The sequence below is a fragment of the Symphodus melops genome (assembly GCF_947650265.1).
Source record: "Symphodus melops genome assembly, chromosome: 23".
Classification (NCBI taxonomy): Eukaryota; Metazoa; Chordata; class Actinopteri; order Labriformes; family Labridae; genus Symphodus; species Symphodus melops.
Genome location: NC_136713.1, coordinates 6,111,797 through 6,128,407, shown reverse-complemented (window position 1 = coordinate 6,128,407; position 16,611 = coordinate 6,111,797). Strand labels below are relative to the sequence as shown.

At 40.5% G+C, this 16,611-nt stretch overlaps 1 protein-coding gene across 2 annotated transcripts in view; it reads right to left on the bottom strand.

Annotated features, from left to right (window-relative positions):
* LOC306818313 (E3 ubiquitin-protein ligase Midline-1-like) overlaps window positions 1–16,611 on the bottom strand; it is a 51,107-nt gene that overhangs the window by 4,198 nt on the left and 30,298 nt on the right. For both annotated transcript variants that reach the window (XM_079335828.1, XM_079335827.1), the window contains exons 3-7: window positions 9,600–9,695; window positions 5,228–5,335; window positions 3,500–3,648; window positions 2,905–3,032; window positions 1,313–1,456 (exon numbers count right to left, since the gene is read on the bottom strand). In XM_079335828.1, coding sequence (XP_079191954.1) covers window positions 1,313–1,456; window positions 2,905–3,032; window positions 3,500–3,648; window positions 5,228–5,335; window positions 9,600–9,695 — 625 coding nt within the window. The remainder of the gene's footprint in view (window positions 1–1,312; window positions 1,457–2,904; window positions 3,033–3,499; window positions 3,649–5,227; window positions 5,336–9,599; window positions 9,696–16,611) is intronic.

Sequence of the window (16,611 nt, the reverse complement as noted above, 5' to 3'; positions counted from 1 at the left end):
GTGAACACCTAAACGCCTCGTATGATCTCACAGAAGTGCCGTACCGACTGCTCCATGTGAATTCTCTCTTTCTTATCGTCAAATCTTTATTCCCCCTCTTCCATCCCTCACAAGCTACAGTGATTTGATGTTGGGATTGATAGTAGCATAAAGGCCAGAGGCTTCACTTCAGGAGGTTCCTCTTCCCTCTGCGATCTCAGCCTTTAGTAAAGCACTACCACTCCCGGCTGCCTTAGGAAAGCTAGTGGCCACCAGTAGAGTGCTATGTTTGCTGTAAGATGATGTAGTAAGATCAGTCAATAATTATTCATAAATTTCAGTCTAAATAATGAAGCTTTTTGAAATCTTGAAACAGGAATTAGGACCGTGGCCAGGGCCGTAGCAAAGTTTTTTTTGGATACGGGGATCACATGTCCAAAAAACCCTGTTTCTGATAGAAAAAAAATATGTCTTTAATCGATTGGGAATTTATTGATGTCATATTTTAACCCAGTAAACACTTTCAAAAGTGTTTCTAACTTTGATATTTCTTTGCTTAAAATAAATCTGACATCCAGTCTTTGCCGCTTTCGCTGGATCACGGAGCAATTTATACGTCTGACGTTAAACAAAGGAATTACGGTAATTCTTCAAAGTTTCAAAGTTTGGTGACATCAGCGTTGTCAACACTGTCTAGGATTATCTGTGAGGGGTTTGCACTCATTTTAGAAGGTTGATTATTGGTTGTGTATGACCTCACATGTCAATAGTGCTTCATATTTAAAAATTTAAATCCGGCAAAATTCTTTTCAGGATTAAAGCCCTACAGCCCACAGAGACCAAAAAAGATGATGCCATGACCAAGCATTCTAGGTAAACATTTAAGCCCAGAGGCTAGTGTTGGCTAATATCCCAATGTAGGCAGATATTACACCTGACGTTTTAAATCTCACTTCCTGTTCTCGCTGAACAAACTGTGCTAACAGCAGAGGACCAAACAGCACCTTGCTGCATCACATTAGTGTCCATTCTGCAAAAGGATGCGTCTCCATCACATCACATGAGGTGCTGCATGGTTTCCTCTGGCACATAAGATAAGATAGTGTGAGACTGTATGAGACAAGAGACTGAAGTTTATTTATTAACTTCTGGTCTTTTGTGTGTGATGCAGCCTTAAACCTCTGTACAACAAAACATATAGTTACTAATAAGCAATACATTTGAGTTGTGGACTGAATTGCCAGTATTACCTTATATCACACTGGACACTAGAAAGGATTAAGATCATAGTGGATAACTGATTTATGCCATTCCTACAGCAACACACACTTACTGGCGATGTTGGACTGTCCAGTGAAGATGGCGTACTGCAGCTCATAGCTCACCACTGTGAATTCATCATCAGACGTCCAATGTACGGCGATGGTGTCATAGGAAGCCGTGCACAGCTCCTCCCTTATGCACGGAGCACTCGGAGCTGTCGAGGGCACAAGAGAAAAATGTCATCACACAATTGGCGTATTCCAACTTAATACAGCTGCAGCTGCAAATATTGTTGGCAGTATTCCTAAAAACGATGGAAAGGCTTCATTACACACAGGATTTAAGATGTTCTTTCCAGTAGATTGGTAGATTAAGCATTAGAAGCAATGTGGGATTGCAGAAATAAAATATTCAGATAAACACATTAACACAGCAGGAAGAGTAAATAACACAATCCTTTTAGCAGTAACTAATGTGAGTAGTTATATAACCAGAGACGCTGGATTGGTTTTCTTACACTTGTGTTGATTCATGTGCCCCTTAATGACGATATAGTTGTGTTTGTGCTATAGTGATAAATGTGAATTTCATATGAAAGAGACAGTTGAGGTAAAAAAAAATAAATTAAGACACCAAGAAATTGATTGTAAAGTCACTTCCTATCTCTTTCTGTGTCCGTCATTCCCCTCCCTCTCCTGAGCCTTCTGTCATGAGTGGCTGCACATAGTCGAGTGATTCAGGCTGATTCACTTAGTGAAAAAGGCCCTCCAGCGAAGCCCCTCATGCATCGTGGGGAACAAATGCGAGCCAGCCATTTTCACAGACCTTCGATTCCACTCCGCATGATGCCTTGTTTTTCATCCACAGCGTGTCAGTAATTCATGCGCTGGCATTTTGATTGCTCCACGCGAATGAGACGTCAGAAATTAATGTTGAAAATTAATTTTGGAGTTAATAGGCTGAAGCTCTGTTACTTCAAAAAGAAGTTATGGAAGACAGCAGACTTCAGAGGAATACAAAAAACAGCCAAATCGGAATCAAAAGCTGGACTTGAATCATAATTCGAGTAAATGTTTGGTTTTATGGTCAGCAAAGGACTAAATTAAAGCTTGTGTGAGGAGGTTTTAACTGGTTATAAGACAGACTGAAATTATTATTGATGCAAGTTGATGAGCAAAAGAAGCAAACTAGACTATCAGCATCATAACTGACTATTTCTGTTGTGATTTTTTTTATGCCTGAAACTGTTGCCGCTGGGGGTCGATGTCAGACAAAGCATTGGCAACAGAAATAGCCTCTTTTTGACCATTAAAAGACAGTTGAATTCTATTTTTATTCAAATGTATATGATGCATACAGGACTAGATTAACAAAAGATAGAAGGTACAGATATAGTCCACAGGGTGACGCCAAAATCAATGCAAACAAAAAGTTCCTTACAGGAGCTTTAAAGAATCCATCTAACTAAAATATTTGTTTGATAGACACATACAGGAAAATAATAACACTACAGAGCAAATGAGTGGTGATGTGTGCAGATTTGACAAAAAATAATGCCCTGAATGTAAAAAAAAAAAAAAAAAAGAAGGGCTTTAAAAAGTTCAGCAATCACAACTTTTGAGGTTAAATGAAAATATTTTCTATCCAAAGTAAAGACTTTACCGGTGAGATAATCCAGATTCTCCAGCAACTTCTTCTCTCTGGCAAAGTCCAAAGCAAAAGTGTCGAAGGTGTCCGTCAGGTGTATCTCAGGGATCAACACTTGAGTCGATGCGGTTGCCATGGAGACCCTAAAAAGACACCAATCAAATTGAATATCTTTTAATGCTGTGTTTCTCCAAAAGCAGCCCTGAAGAGGAGAATGAATAGGGAATGTGTTTTTACAGATTACATGTAAAAATGCTCAAAAACTTCTGAACTAGTCGTACTGTAGATAATATTGTTGGAGTAACTTGAATTTTCTTTGAAGGAATAAGGGAGAATTATTTATTTTCATAACAATGCTTTGTTTTCATCCTTAGAAGACACATATTGGAAGGTTTAAGAAAGCTAAAGCAGGGATCACAATTAAAATGCAGCTTAAAAAGAGCTGGTTTCCCGCTCTACTTTTCTGCTCGGAGAATCAAGGAACAAAGTTCTGCACTGTATTCTGAATTCTGAATTTTCATGTGCACTCGCTGCCCTTTCCCCGCAGCTCGACATAAGTTTGCTTGGCGGAATAATTCCGACACATGTGGGCCAGTGTGGGCTGTCTGACCTCTCGTTGATGCTCTTGGCAGTCTGCAGGAAGCGAGCGTGATCGGTTTCTTTCAGTGTCTGATCGGCCTGTGTGATGAGGGCAGAGGACCTCTCGATGCACTGCTTGCAGTTGGTGATCTGCTGGGCGAGCTTCCGCAGCCTTTGTGTCTGTAGAGAATTTGAAATGATGAGGTCAAGAATACTCAGACGTGCCCTTTATCAGAGTTGAAGTGTTGCAGATTATCAGGAATGTTAAATTTCCCAAACCAAGAAATGAACCAGAAAACATGGGGTTATATTTGGAACAACGGGACAGTTGTTCAAATCGTGAGTTATTCATTCACGATACAGAAATGACCAAACAACACAAGTTAATCCTCCCCCATGTTTGTTGCTTCAGCTACATTGGACAGACATCTCAATTATTCTTCAGTGAGTAAATCTGGGATTTATTTCCCCTCTTGTATTCCCCTCAGTTTCTGTCCCACTCCAGCCGAGATTTTAAGAGACAGATTGAGGTCAGTGGCTGGATTGCAGTCGAGAGATATTGCATCAGTACTTAGCCTTGTAAAGTACCCCAAACAATTCAACCAATCCCTTTTCTATATTGCAATGTCATCTTTATGTTAAAAAAATGTATGACAAGTAAACAGACTAAAAGCAGAAATAAGTATTTTTGGCTTTTAACCACCATGGTGTGGCACTTAACCTCAGTATGATTTGTAGAAATCTGGTGGCCGAGGATTAAAAATCTCAGTATCTTCACATATGTACCCTAAAAGCTTAAAGCCCACATTTAACTGTGATAAAGAAAGAATCCCTAGTTTGTCTCAGTTCTCATTAGATGCAGCTTTAAAAAAATCCATTAAGGTTAAGAGTACAAGTAGCATGCCCTCCCATATGCTCGGGGATCTACTTTTCAGAATGTGTCAAAGGCTTCGCAGTTGAGGAAGCTGAACCATTTACCATCTGCTCGCCACATTAGTAACGTGTCAAATGGCAAAACCCAATGTGGAGACATTAGAAGTCAATCAGTTTTAGAAATCCAAACCTTTGGACAGCGTATGCTCAACACCATGTTATTGATAGGTAACACATTTGTAATGGTTCACTGATAATAAAGTCTTATTATTGAGTCTAAAATCTTAAAGGGAAAACCAGATTTTCCTCAAACCTGTCAAAAGATGTGGCAATGCAATCATGTGACACACTCAGATCTTTATTGGATCAATAGCATTAATAAATAATCCAACGAAAGCAAGCAAAAATCCTCTTGTAATTTTTAGTCTGCAGACATTTCTTGCAACTACTACATTTAATAAGTCAGCAGGTCGTTTGCATAAAGATTTCTTTGTATATGGAAATACTAAATCAATCTATGAACAGATAAACTAAAGTAAGATTTACTTATATAAAGACATTTTCCAATACACTTATGTAGGGTTTACAAGTGGATGGATGAATGGATTGATTCTGGGGGTGAAAGATGTTTTTGTATTCAGCTACACAAAAATGGCTAAACTGGCATTTAGCATCAATGCAGAAAGTTAATTCTGCTGTTTATTGTCGAAGAACAAAAGGGGTAAAAGTGGTGTCTGTTTGTACTATGAGAGGCTTAACAGAAAGTATCAATGTGAATGTTCTCTGGGAAGGTTAGAGGGAGAGGATCTTGAGTGAAAGATGGGTGTATAAAAGAGTGGAGGAAATAAATGGTATCTCATGTCATGCTCCTAGGTGTTCAACTCACCTTCCCCTCTTTGATCTTACTGCCAATGATCTGCCTCCTCTGCTGAATGATTTCAATCAGGAGATCACACTCCTCCATGAGCTTGCCCTCCTGACGGGATGCGTTCACCTGAGAACCAATTCAAAGACAGTGTGAAATACAGTACGTTCAAATAGATGGATGGACGCTCGGGGTGAAGGACATGCGTGTGTGTGTGTGTGTTTGAGAGGGACAGGATGTCATTTTCATCCATCAGCCGTCCATCCTGTCTGAGGCTGACACTCGAGGAAGATGAGGCATATTCAGGCACTTTGCCTACTGCTAGCCTGAGCGCTGACTGACAAGGAAAATAAGTAGGAAGCCCTTTGGCTGTTAGAAACCAGACATGACACTTTGAAATGTGGTTATGAAGCAGACTTTCGGGCAGTGTCACAAAATAGCCCTCCGTAGAGCACATGTAGGCTACCCTTTGCTATTTACATAGATTCCTTAAATGAAGAATGACTAAATAGGGATTGACTTTGGGTACAGCCAAGTAGTAGTACTGGCATGTAGACATTGGAGGGCAAGGTAGTAACAACATGGTAGCTCAAAATTAGAGCTGCCTCTTTAGTTGGTTAATTGCTCACTCAAGGCTTTTTTATGTCATACACTTCAGAAGACAAAACCGAGCTAACATACAGAAAATACCAGCTGCTACCCTTACTCTAACGCAATAGTTTTCATGACAAATTCTGTTTGGTGACTAGTAGGCAATAGATACTTTATTAAAGGTGTGGAAACATGTAATGGTGTGAGTTAAAATAGTAGCTTTTGTTAGCTTGTGTCACAGGAGACCAGGGCTTTTCAACTTCATTTAAAACTTTGGCTATACGTTCACACATCTGCTTGGCTCATAACCCACTGCTAAAAATTAAACCAAAAATGAATGATTTAATTCATCTGGAGGGTGTTTTTCTTTTTAAAAAAGACCCTTGATTACACTCCGAATAGTTCTGCCATGAGGGTCTTTAGAGGAAAGAATGGCATCCAGCGCCAATCAAACTCTCCAATGTATTCGACTCTCCTTCCAGTTGGAAGCTTTACAGTGTGAACCAGCTATTAAAGTTGTTCAATTCCAATTATGACCCTGCAGGCCCTTACATAATGTGTAATTTCTCATTGTGGCCATTTCCGAGTGGCCCTTTCACACCTTGTAAAGTGTTTTCTCACTGCGGCAAAGCAGTTGCACAGGGAGCAATGAAAGGGGAGTATGCTGAATGCCCAAAATATATGCACACTTATTACAGTAATACACACAAACACACATGTTGACAGGTGTTTTATTCATGATATCATGGAGAGTAATTTGCTCCCCCCCCCCCCCCCCCCCCCCCCCCCCCCCAGAGCCAAGGGTGAAGAGTACTTCCTCACTGTCCACAACATGCCATCCTAAACAACACTTGTGCCCCTATGTGGGTGATGTGTTGCCAATGGACACAATTCACTACCTGGATTACAGAGTGCAGTGCACATCTGCATCTGTCTTTCCAGCAATGCTAATAAACTCCTTTGACATCCATACACCCCACTGAGATCTAACTGCTTACCTTGTAAAAAAAACTTCTCATCACATGATAGTTTTATGGCATGTTTGTGCACCAGCTTGCATAATTATAGAGATTTAAGCAGCGGGAATTTGGGGTAGAAGCTTCTCTCAATATGGACCCCAAAGACAAATATTGACAGATTTTTTGCAATAGGTTGGCCCACCAGGGTCATTGACTTAGGCAGGGGTATTATTTTAATGAACAGCACGAACAACAACAAAAATAGTACATTAACATGCAAAGGAAACTATCAGCAGAGTGTTAAAAACAAACAGAATAGCTTAGTTTGACTTGAGCTCCAACCATTGATTTGGATTTTGGGGAGGCGCCAATGCCACCCCTCTGGACACACTCCTGCATATTGCAGTACATGGTTTGGGTAGTCAGAGCTGTTAGTATCCTGCAGATTTTTAGTTTTATCTACTACGCTTGTAATGCTCCAGTGGATCATAAATTGTTTCCTGGAGAAAACAAAATCCAACTGTAATGCAAGTTTGAGAGGCTCTGATGTGTTTTTCCTGACATTTTGTGGCTCTAAATAACAAAAATTCAACATGACTAAAGGTCTCGATTTGAAATATTGCTGATCTGACCTGAAAAAGTGCCCACAACCTTGCAATAGAGGCGACAGACAAATTACTTCTGCACACATGAATGTCACGACGCCTCCAAAATGGAAGCACTCTGGTGAGAAATGTCTTTTTGAAATTGTTGCCAAAACCATCTAAGGATGGTCAATCTCAAGTGCTTGTTGGTTGTCCGACCACAACACATACACACGCAGAGAGATTGCGACTAGAATGCATCAGACATGGAAAGATGTGGAACATCTAATGACTGTGGGCAGAGGCCTCTGGAGCCTGTGATCAGAATGACAGATTGTACCCTGGCAGGGACACTAAGTGACTCATTTAGCACAGAAAAATACACACACGCTCATACAGAAATGACTCCATCCTAAGAGATTTGTACACTTTTTTTGATGGCTTAACTTTATGCAGGAAAGTCGACGATAACTTTGCAAGCCTAATACATCCAGTGACAGAAAAATTATGTATTTCTGTTGCAGTAAGAATAATAATGTTCTTCAAAATCTAGGATTTTCTTCAATGATGAGAACCATTAAAGCGACTGTTTTCAGGGGGAACTGGATGTTAGTGTGCAGTGGCCTCCTTTTACGCACCCATTACCCCCAGGCTTTATTGGAAGCAGTGGGTTCAAATTCATGTGAGGCTGCCATTGGTGCCACTTCGCATTTGTCAGAAAATACATCTTGGACTGCCTAAGTTTAAATTAAGTCGTCAGACTATTCTTTTAAAACTTCATAAGTTTCTAAAGCATCTGATTAACCCGGATGCCATCTCCATAAAAGCTCCGGAGAAGATTCATCTAATGTGAAATATTCATTAAAAAAAGACGCCAGTGAAGTGCTTTTTCCTGAGTGACCTGCTCTTTTTTTTTTTTTTATAGAGCTGTCACTTTCACACCTTTCATGGGCAGCTGCATATGCATGTATGTTTTCATGAAAGTTCCACCTTTTTTTTTCGTAACTTTTCTCGCCTGAAGACGACGCACTTCCACTCAATGCGCTATTCTGGGAGTTTTGGGAGAGTTGTGACTCCGTGCTGGGTCTAAAGTTGTGACCATGATGCACTCTGGTAGAAACAAGTCATGTAGCCATCATTTGTTCATTTCTGATTCCTAAAGTGGGCTGTTTGGTCTGATCCAATCAGGTGTTTCATTTTTGCATATTCAGTATTCGTCCATCATCAGAGTTTTCCTCTCCAGCTATGCTGATAGAAAACATCTTTTCGTGACACAAAAATATGCACATGGCACTTTAGCAAGAGAGAAAAGAATTAACTCTTCGTTTTCTAAGTAAATCGCAATCCTCTTTTCTTGGCGGTTTGTGAAGGCAGAGAGGCTGCTCTCCATTATTTCTAAAGCAAGATGCTGCAGCCTTTTAACCCTGTGGCATTGCGTTATTTAAAGCTTCTTAGTGGGCCGTCGTTACATGAACAGGCAAGCTTAGCACAGAACCCCCCTCAGCCAAGCTCAATACACGCACAGCAGACATTCATACAAGGTTAATATTCTAATTAAAAACATGGCAGACATAAACAGATGTCAAGTGATTGCGAATAGAAACGTGCTGTTCCAGTTTATACAGGGAAAAAAATGATGATAATAATAATTTATGAGGGTTTAAGATGAATTCTTAGCTTGTGCATGGCTTTAAAAGTCGAATAAATTATGCTAAAGCTCATAGATTTTATGTGTCAAAAACAAAGCGAAGAGGCGTGTGCAGGTTAGCTTTCCCTTAAGCCTGAGCATTGTCATTGAATCTCAAACAAATCACAACTAAATTAGACATCAAAACATACAATTACGGCTTGGCCTACTTTTTTACTTTTTTATTATTTCTTTTTACCATAAAAATAATCCTCCAGAAAATGTATGTCAGACAAGGCAAGTGCGTATTCCCTAAATATTCAATTGTGTTACAAAAACACTAAATGCATCACAGAATGTTTTAGTTCAGAATAAATTTGAAGGGGGAAAAAATATAAAGCAGTTCATTTTTGACAAACTCTGCGTCAGTTTAGTTTCAAAATGTAGCTACAAGCTAAGCTAACTGCAGAAAATAAAGTAACAACTAGAGATTGTGTGCATTAATTACAATGCCAGGCTAAGTGAACAAACATAAATAAAAAGTCTTGTCTTTGCATTATATAATTACCGAAGCAGAACAACATGATCATTTCATTGATATAGGTCAATGCTGACCTCAGAGGGTGACTCACCTCTACATGTTGACATGTCTGTATTAGTTTCCCCATGAGCGACTCCAACTCATTGTTCCTCTTGATCAAGTTGGTCAGGTTGGAGTCCAGGGCTTGCTATATATCCAAAGATAACACAAAAGACAAGATAGAGAGAATGAGAAAGTACAGCAGAAGGGATGGAAACGAGCAAGATGAGAAGGGACGAGCTGCTTATCGTAGATGGATAAAAATGCAATAGTTTCCCGCGTTTAGATACAAAAGAAGTTGAAAGACAACCTTAGAGGCTACACGGACGAGAAAAAAGTTGCAAAGCAAAAGCATTCAAGAGAAAAACAAAAATGTTCGGTTCCTCACAACAATTCATCCAAATCGTGCAAAACAGACTCCCCCGAGAGTTTTCGTAAAATGTGAATTTACAGTCGAAGTACCTCTGAGCGCGGGTGATACCCCTCATCCCTGTACTGCCTCCTCATCCTGCCCGGTCTGTGCTTCCGAGCGAGGATCCTACTCTCGGAGAGGATGTGACTGGGACAGCCACTCCACTGAGCACCAAGCCATGCGCAAACTCGGCCAAGCGGCAAATTAGGCTTCAAAAGCTTTTCCCCCTATGAGAGCACGCAGCAGCAGCAGCAGCAGCAGCAGCAGCAGCAGCACTCTCAACTAAAGAACCGGCAAACAGGTGACAGGACTTCAGCTCTGTCCCCTCCCTGCCTTTTTTTTCCCCCCTCCCCTTTTCCCCTCTTTTACATCCACCCAGTCACAAGCTGTCTCCTTTACTTCCAAGACCGTCATATATAATTGCCAAACGGAGCATGCTTAAGCTCCTCTGACTCCTCTACATCTTCACTGTCCCGTTCAAAACTCTTATCTGGCTGGATTTAAAGCCCTGACTCTGCAAATGCTGGCATTTTTACACGTCTTGGAAATGGTGTGAAGGTGCAACGGAGCGGCAAGGCTGAGGGAGCATTTTTTTTTTCCAGGTATAGCCTTGACATAAAGTTTAAATAAAACAGTCAACAAGCTAGAGAACGCTTGCTTACAAAACCCCGCACCTTGAAGCTTGCTTTTCCAGCACTGTAAACAGATCCAGGTTCTGAAGCGACATGGAGGATTAAAGTAGAGCTTCCCCAGGGAGAATATTAAATAAACAGTGACACATAAAGATGGTGGGATTTGTGTGTTTTTGTGTGTGTGCTCTTTCATGACACTAGGGGCTTAATGGATGGCCTTAATACGGCCATGACACACAAAAGAGAAAGCAGCATAAAGGTCTTTGCTGACAGGAATATATCACTTAATGCATTGGGATAAAAATAAACTAAACCTCTTCAAGTACGATAAGGAGAACACAGATCTTGCAATGACGCTGCAGCTGTATCATGTGCAAAAATGTGCACGCATGCAGACTTAAACCAGCGAGAATACACGTCAAATGCAGACTTAACATTTCTGCAATTGCACCTAAACAATGTTGTCTACATGTAAGATTTAATGGAACATAACAGCATCCTTTGGATTTGCAAAAATCTATCTGTCAGTCTCAATGCCTGTGTTCACGTCTGGTCAACATTGGACAAAAAAGGGTTAAACCTCATCTGCAGCATCTATGTTGCCAATCGGGCTAAATCCCTCTGAGCCGTGCTGCCTGCCTTCCTGTCAAGTTGATCATCTGTCAATCATCCTGCTTGTTTTTTTTTGTAGTTTTTCACAAGCACCTCCCCTCTTGCGCCCTCCAAAAAGAGTTAATCTCTGCTCTGGACCCACTAATCCGAGCCATGTTTAATTTGATGGGTTTTCAGATGTACAGTAAAACACTGCACTCAGATTAACAGTGTCAAATTGCAAGTAGCTTGACTCAAGTAAATGTCAGTACATTCACTAACCCCAAAAACCCACATGGTAAACATCATGGCCACCTAGTTGCAGGAACAATGTTGACTGTTTTTGACTCATCCATAGTAAACAAGCAGAGTGGAAGAGAAAGGCTTCTAGATAGATAGATAGATCGATTGATAGATAGATAGATAGATAGATAGATAGATAGATAGATAGATAGATAGATAGATAGATAGATAGATAGATAGATAGATAGATAGATAGATAGATAGATAGATAGATAGATAGATAGATACTTTATTGATCCCGAGGGAAATTCGCTTTTATTCTAGTGTAAATATGATACTAAAAATAAGATCCACGTCCTGGAGATGCTCGATCCATCTGTTTCTAGTTTTGGTTAAAGCTGTTCTGCTCCAACTACTCGACTCCGATTCTCACACTGCTTCCTCTCATGTCCCCCAAATTCCACTTTGTGACACTAATGCATGTATTTTTTTTACCACCTTGTGTCATCCTCTTGGATTATAAATCTGAGCTAAATAGATCAAAATCCCACAATGTGTCACTTTTGGGTTTTTTTCTTCTATCAATGTAAACCTTATTGTCATCTGCGTATCACATAAGTATGGGATTTGCAGCTGAAGGGTATGAGTAAGCTAAATCGACCTGAAGCAATGCAGATTATCTACTGAAAGGGGATCACACAGAAACACAGACACTTTCAAACCCAGATAGAGACAGGTAATAAACTAGACGCAGAACTTTTTTACTTTTACTGTGACACCGAGCAGGATTGTTTTTCTCAGGAATCCTCGACACACCGCGAAAGAGTCAGCGATATTCTTTTCCTTTTTTCTGAAATATTTCGATTTGAGTGATAGCGGTATTTAGGGAAACTCTAAAATACAGTTTAATTACAAAGAGAAACATTGAGATAAAGTACAAATTGAAGAGGAAGTGGGGAAACCGAAATAGTGGGACAAAAGTCAAAGACGTACCCATGTGTATCGCCATTTCTTTTCCATGTCTTACAACGTTTCCACCATTTTCTAATGACTTTCAGTCTATTTTTGTGATGCCTTCTTTTCATAATCCAGTGCTTATTTAAGTAGAGCCTGACTGATATGGGATTTCTGCATCCAATACTGATGTTTGGATTAATTGGTGAGGCGGTAGTTTCAAGACAACAATGTTTTCCTGACGCCCATTTTCTCTGCTTTTATTGTCCTCTGTAAATTGGGTGCAGTGTATTTTGTGTTGCTCTGAGAGAAACACAGACGACTCCTGCAGAAGAACAAACGCAACACTCACAAGCAAGGCACAACAGAGAGAGAGAGAGAGAGAGAGAGAGAGAGAGAGAGAGAGAAAACATTTTTAAGTAAGCAAGGACTGAGCATTGTACTGGAGGAAATTGGAAAAGGATGGAGAGTTTGTGATTGTGTTTGATTGAGAGACCAGACGGCCCCCGAAGCAAAAAGGAACACTTGGTACAGAATGAAAGAGAGAGCAGACGGAGTGCTGCACAATAAACTTTAAGATCTCGGATAATTAATGTTATTTACTTCAACTGAAGAGAACTACATCTTTTTTTGAGGCAGCAGGCGTCTCTTAAAGACAGGGAAACACTGAGAACTTTTGAAAACTTCTGAAATGATGATCGCTAACTTTACATCCTGCATTGAAGTGCGTTTTCTCATTCCTAGTGTCGTGTTTTCTCCGCTGGGCATCTTACAGGCAGAAACTTCACCAGAGATGCTACTTTATTGCATTTTCTCCACTCCAGTCCTGTTACCATTTTTCTTACAGGGCCTTTTATGCATGGGCATGTTAAGGATTGGGGTTGGCACCTTGGGTGGCCAATAAGATTTCAAGCGGGGCCCATGCCACCCCTCTGGACACATCCCTGCTTGTATGCACTTTTGCCCTCTGTAGCAGAAAAAAAGGATGCCTTTATCCTTCACTCCTATAAGATTGCTACAGCGATGTGAGAACTTAAACCGGCAAACGACCACGCTTTTGTAGCTGCTGTTGCTCTTTAGTCCTTCATTTTTCAGGAAGTTTGTGAAAGCAAAAGTTGGATTTTAAAGGTGGAAATTGTCAACAAAATAGCCATGAATATATTACGAAGTAAGTTAGGGGAAACGTGCGTTTTATGATGTAAAGGATTATTGAGACAGGCAGCTGGAGGACAAAAAGGTAAATATGGTGCTTATCAGTAATGCTATGTTTTGTGTCTGTTCATGTTTTATGGTCTATGTTGGCACTTCACAGCCACGATATGTTTCAACACTAGGACAGCTGATTAAACCAAAATAGATTACCACATGAACACAACAACAAAAAAAACGATGATTTGAATCACCACACACAGCAGCTCCCGTCTTTTATCCTCAAGGTTCTTTCTCCGCAGACCCACAGCCAAGGACTTTAAAAGCTATTTCCAGCTGCCTTCTCAGTCAATTTCCTGTGATGGGAGTAATTTTATCTCACAAAAAGGATGGGTGTTCCCACAATAACCTCTACGGCTCTTATCAGACACGCCACGACAACCGCTGAAAAAAGGAACCAATTCCAATCATCTGATATTCGTTTTTTTCCCCCCGTCTTCTTCCCCCTCACTGTGCCGAGTGGGATTATCTCAAAATTCCAGCAGAGCAAAATTTTAAAAAAAAGGTGATGTGCATGAAATAGTCCAGAAAATACAACCAAAATACTTTTCAAGTTGTCAGGCTTATATCTGTTTAAAACAAAAAAAGAAGAGGAAGAAGTACCATCTGTAACGTCTCAAGTACTTTAAGTTTGGCTCACAGGGCATGAAGTTAAAAATGCTTCCGTGCCCGAGCTGTTCCCCTAAAGTCAATGTCCTAAATTCAAAACCAAAAGTGTTGTTCTGCATGAATATTGCACGCCACTCAGCTTGTTTTTCAGTTCTAATTAGCTGCAATGGTGACCTAACAGTAGTATCCCTTGTTGAAAACTGTGCCTCTCAAGGGCTTGAACTTCCCTCAGTGTTGCAAGTTAACAAGTTGAAGGCTGAATTAAAACTTTTTTTTTAATATGAAGGTTCACAAATCTGACATTAAGTTTGAATATTTGATTTTCTGTCCAGTTCTGTGTGTTTGCATGCGTTCACTCGTGTTTTTTTTGTTGTTGTTGTTGTTTTACAACAGTGCCACGCACAGATTCAAAACAGAAGAAGAGACTGTTTACTGAATTAGGGTTAAAGGAACTGACGTGTACAGAATGTAGCTTTCCAGTTGAAGCAGAAGTTAGCCTCAGGCTGAGATATATTTAAAGCACCACTTATACAGAAGAGGCAGTGAGAGAAACACAGCAGAGATTGTTTGTGTCTTATGTATCTTTTGGTTGTCACGTTACCCTTAATGGTAATGGCGTCTTGTCCTGGTAACCATAAACCTCAGTAAACATATTCCTGTAGTGGCTTGTGCAACACTTAAAGCATTTACCAACTGCTTGACAACCAAGCAGCAACCTCCTTTGTTGAAAAATGAAGCCAATGCAAAAGTGCATAATCTTGCAGTTCATCAGATGTCCAATTGAGGCTGGCTCTACCGCTGAGCCACAGCCACCCCAGAAATCAGTTTGATTTTATTTCTTGCTATTTACTCATTGTATTTTTTCTAAAGTTTTGTCTATTACACAGCTGCAAATACATCCATGAGCCCAAGTTTACACCTCATGTAGTGACAGTTGTGTCCACAGGGGCCGCCAAAGCATTGTAAAGTAGCCTCTGAGTTACTCCCATATGCTTCAAATCTAAAGTGTTTAGTGTTACATTCCTCCTTTTTTCAAACACCTAGATTCTTGTGAGGTCAGCTCCAGGCTAACTGGGTCTTAACCAGTGTTTTGCATTAAACTCGTGTCATGTGCCAGCTGGCTAGCATGAAGACTTGCTCAAATCCCCTCTAACTGAAAGCAAAAAAAAAAAAGGGCCCATTTGTTTTTTGTCAGATGAAGGAGTGGTTGCCTGAGTCTTTCTTGAGATTACGGCGAGGTCTGAGGGCAGGTAGGAGGTCTGTTGTGCATGTGTGTGCAGACAAGCATGCTTAAATGTGCGTGTTTTCAGAGAGAGAAAAAAACGGCAGCATGCTCAGAAGTTATGCAGCAGTGAACATGCTTTGTTTTCCATCTGTGAAAACTGTTCGAGCACTGACAGACGGCAGCTCATGATTTATTTATTTCATTTCTTTTACACACAGTACTCCCTTCATTTTCACTCATAAAGCAAAACGGTGGCTTGTTCTCTGCCTTTCTGAACATCCTTCTGATATGATGCCTTTTCACCAGCACATCATTCGTCGGCGATCTCTTTGTCAGGACCGAACGGCCGATGAAATAATCCATGGTACTGTTTTTTTAATCTGCCAACTGTGTGGTTAAAGTTTAAACAGGTTTAAAGTGGACTTTTGGAAGCTGTTAAACTTTAGAGAACACTTTAGCAAAGAAAATTTACTTCGTTAAAAAATACATGAACAGATTCTGCATTTTGCTTTTAGTAAACAGCAATGGAAACGCTGTCGCCAAGCTTTCTTGTCCCACAGAGCTCCTAGGGGGGAACATCGACATAAAAAATAAGTTGCAGGTGTGCACGGAAAACTATGTGTGCACCACAAACTGGCCCCCCGTATTTACCAGTACCTAGCTGCAAGCATGCAATTAGGAGCTCCTCAAAAAACATGTCTGTGAAGATTCTTGTTCTTAATCCATCAATCAGGATGCAAGCTCCTTGAGGTTAACAAAGGAATATCATATGATTAGCATCTATTCTTAGGCCGCCCATGAGGGTGGACAAAGGGGAAAGCTAAGGCCCCCAGTCGCATGGGGGAGGGCTCATAGAGGTCAGCAAAATAAAAATAAACAAAACACGGTCCTTCCTAATTTTACGCAACGAGGACCACGTGAGACTTTTTTATTGTGTGCCGAGCGCAGATGGGACTTAACTGTCAGTTGTGTTAGCATGTCAGAAAAGGAGGGAGCTGGCGCGGGTATTCAACCCCAACAAGAAAATGTTCAAAAACGTATTTCACACCAGCATCAAAGGCTGATAGAAGCCAGGCAGAGGGAGCTCATTTTAGTCAGGAGGAAAGCACTGATCGGATACGTTAAATCATAACTTGGTGGGGCCATTTAAAGGGGATGTCAGGGGCCTACAAATTTCTGTGGATGGGCC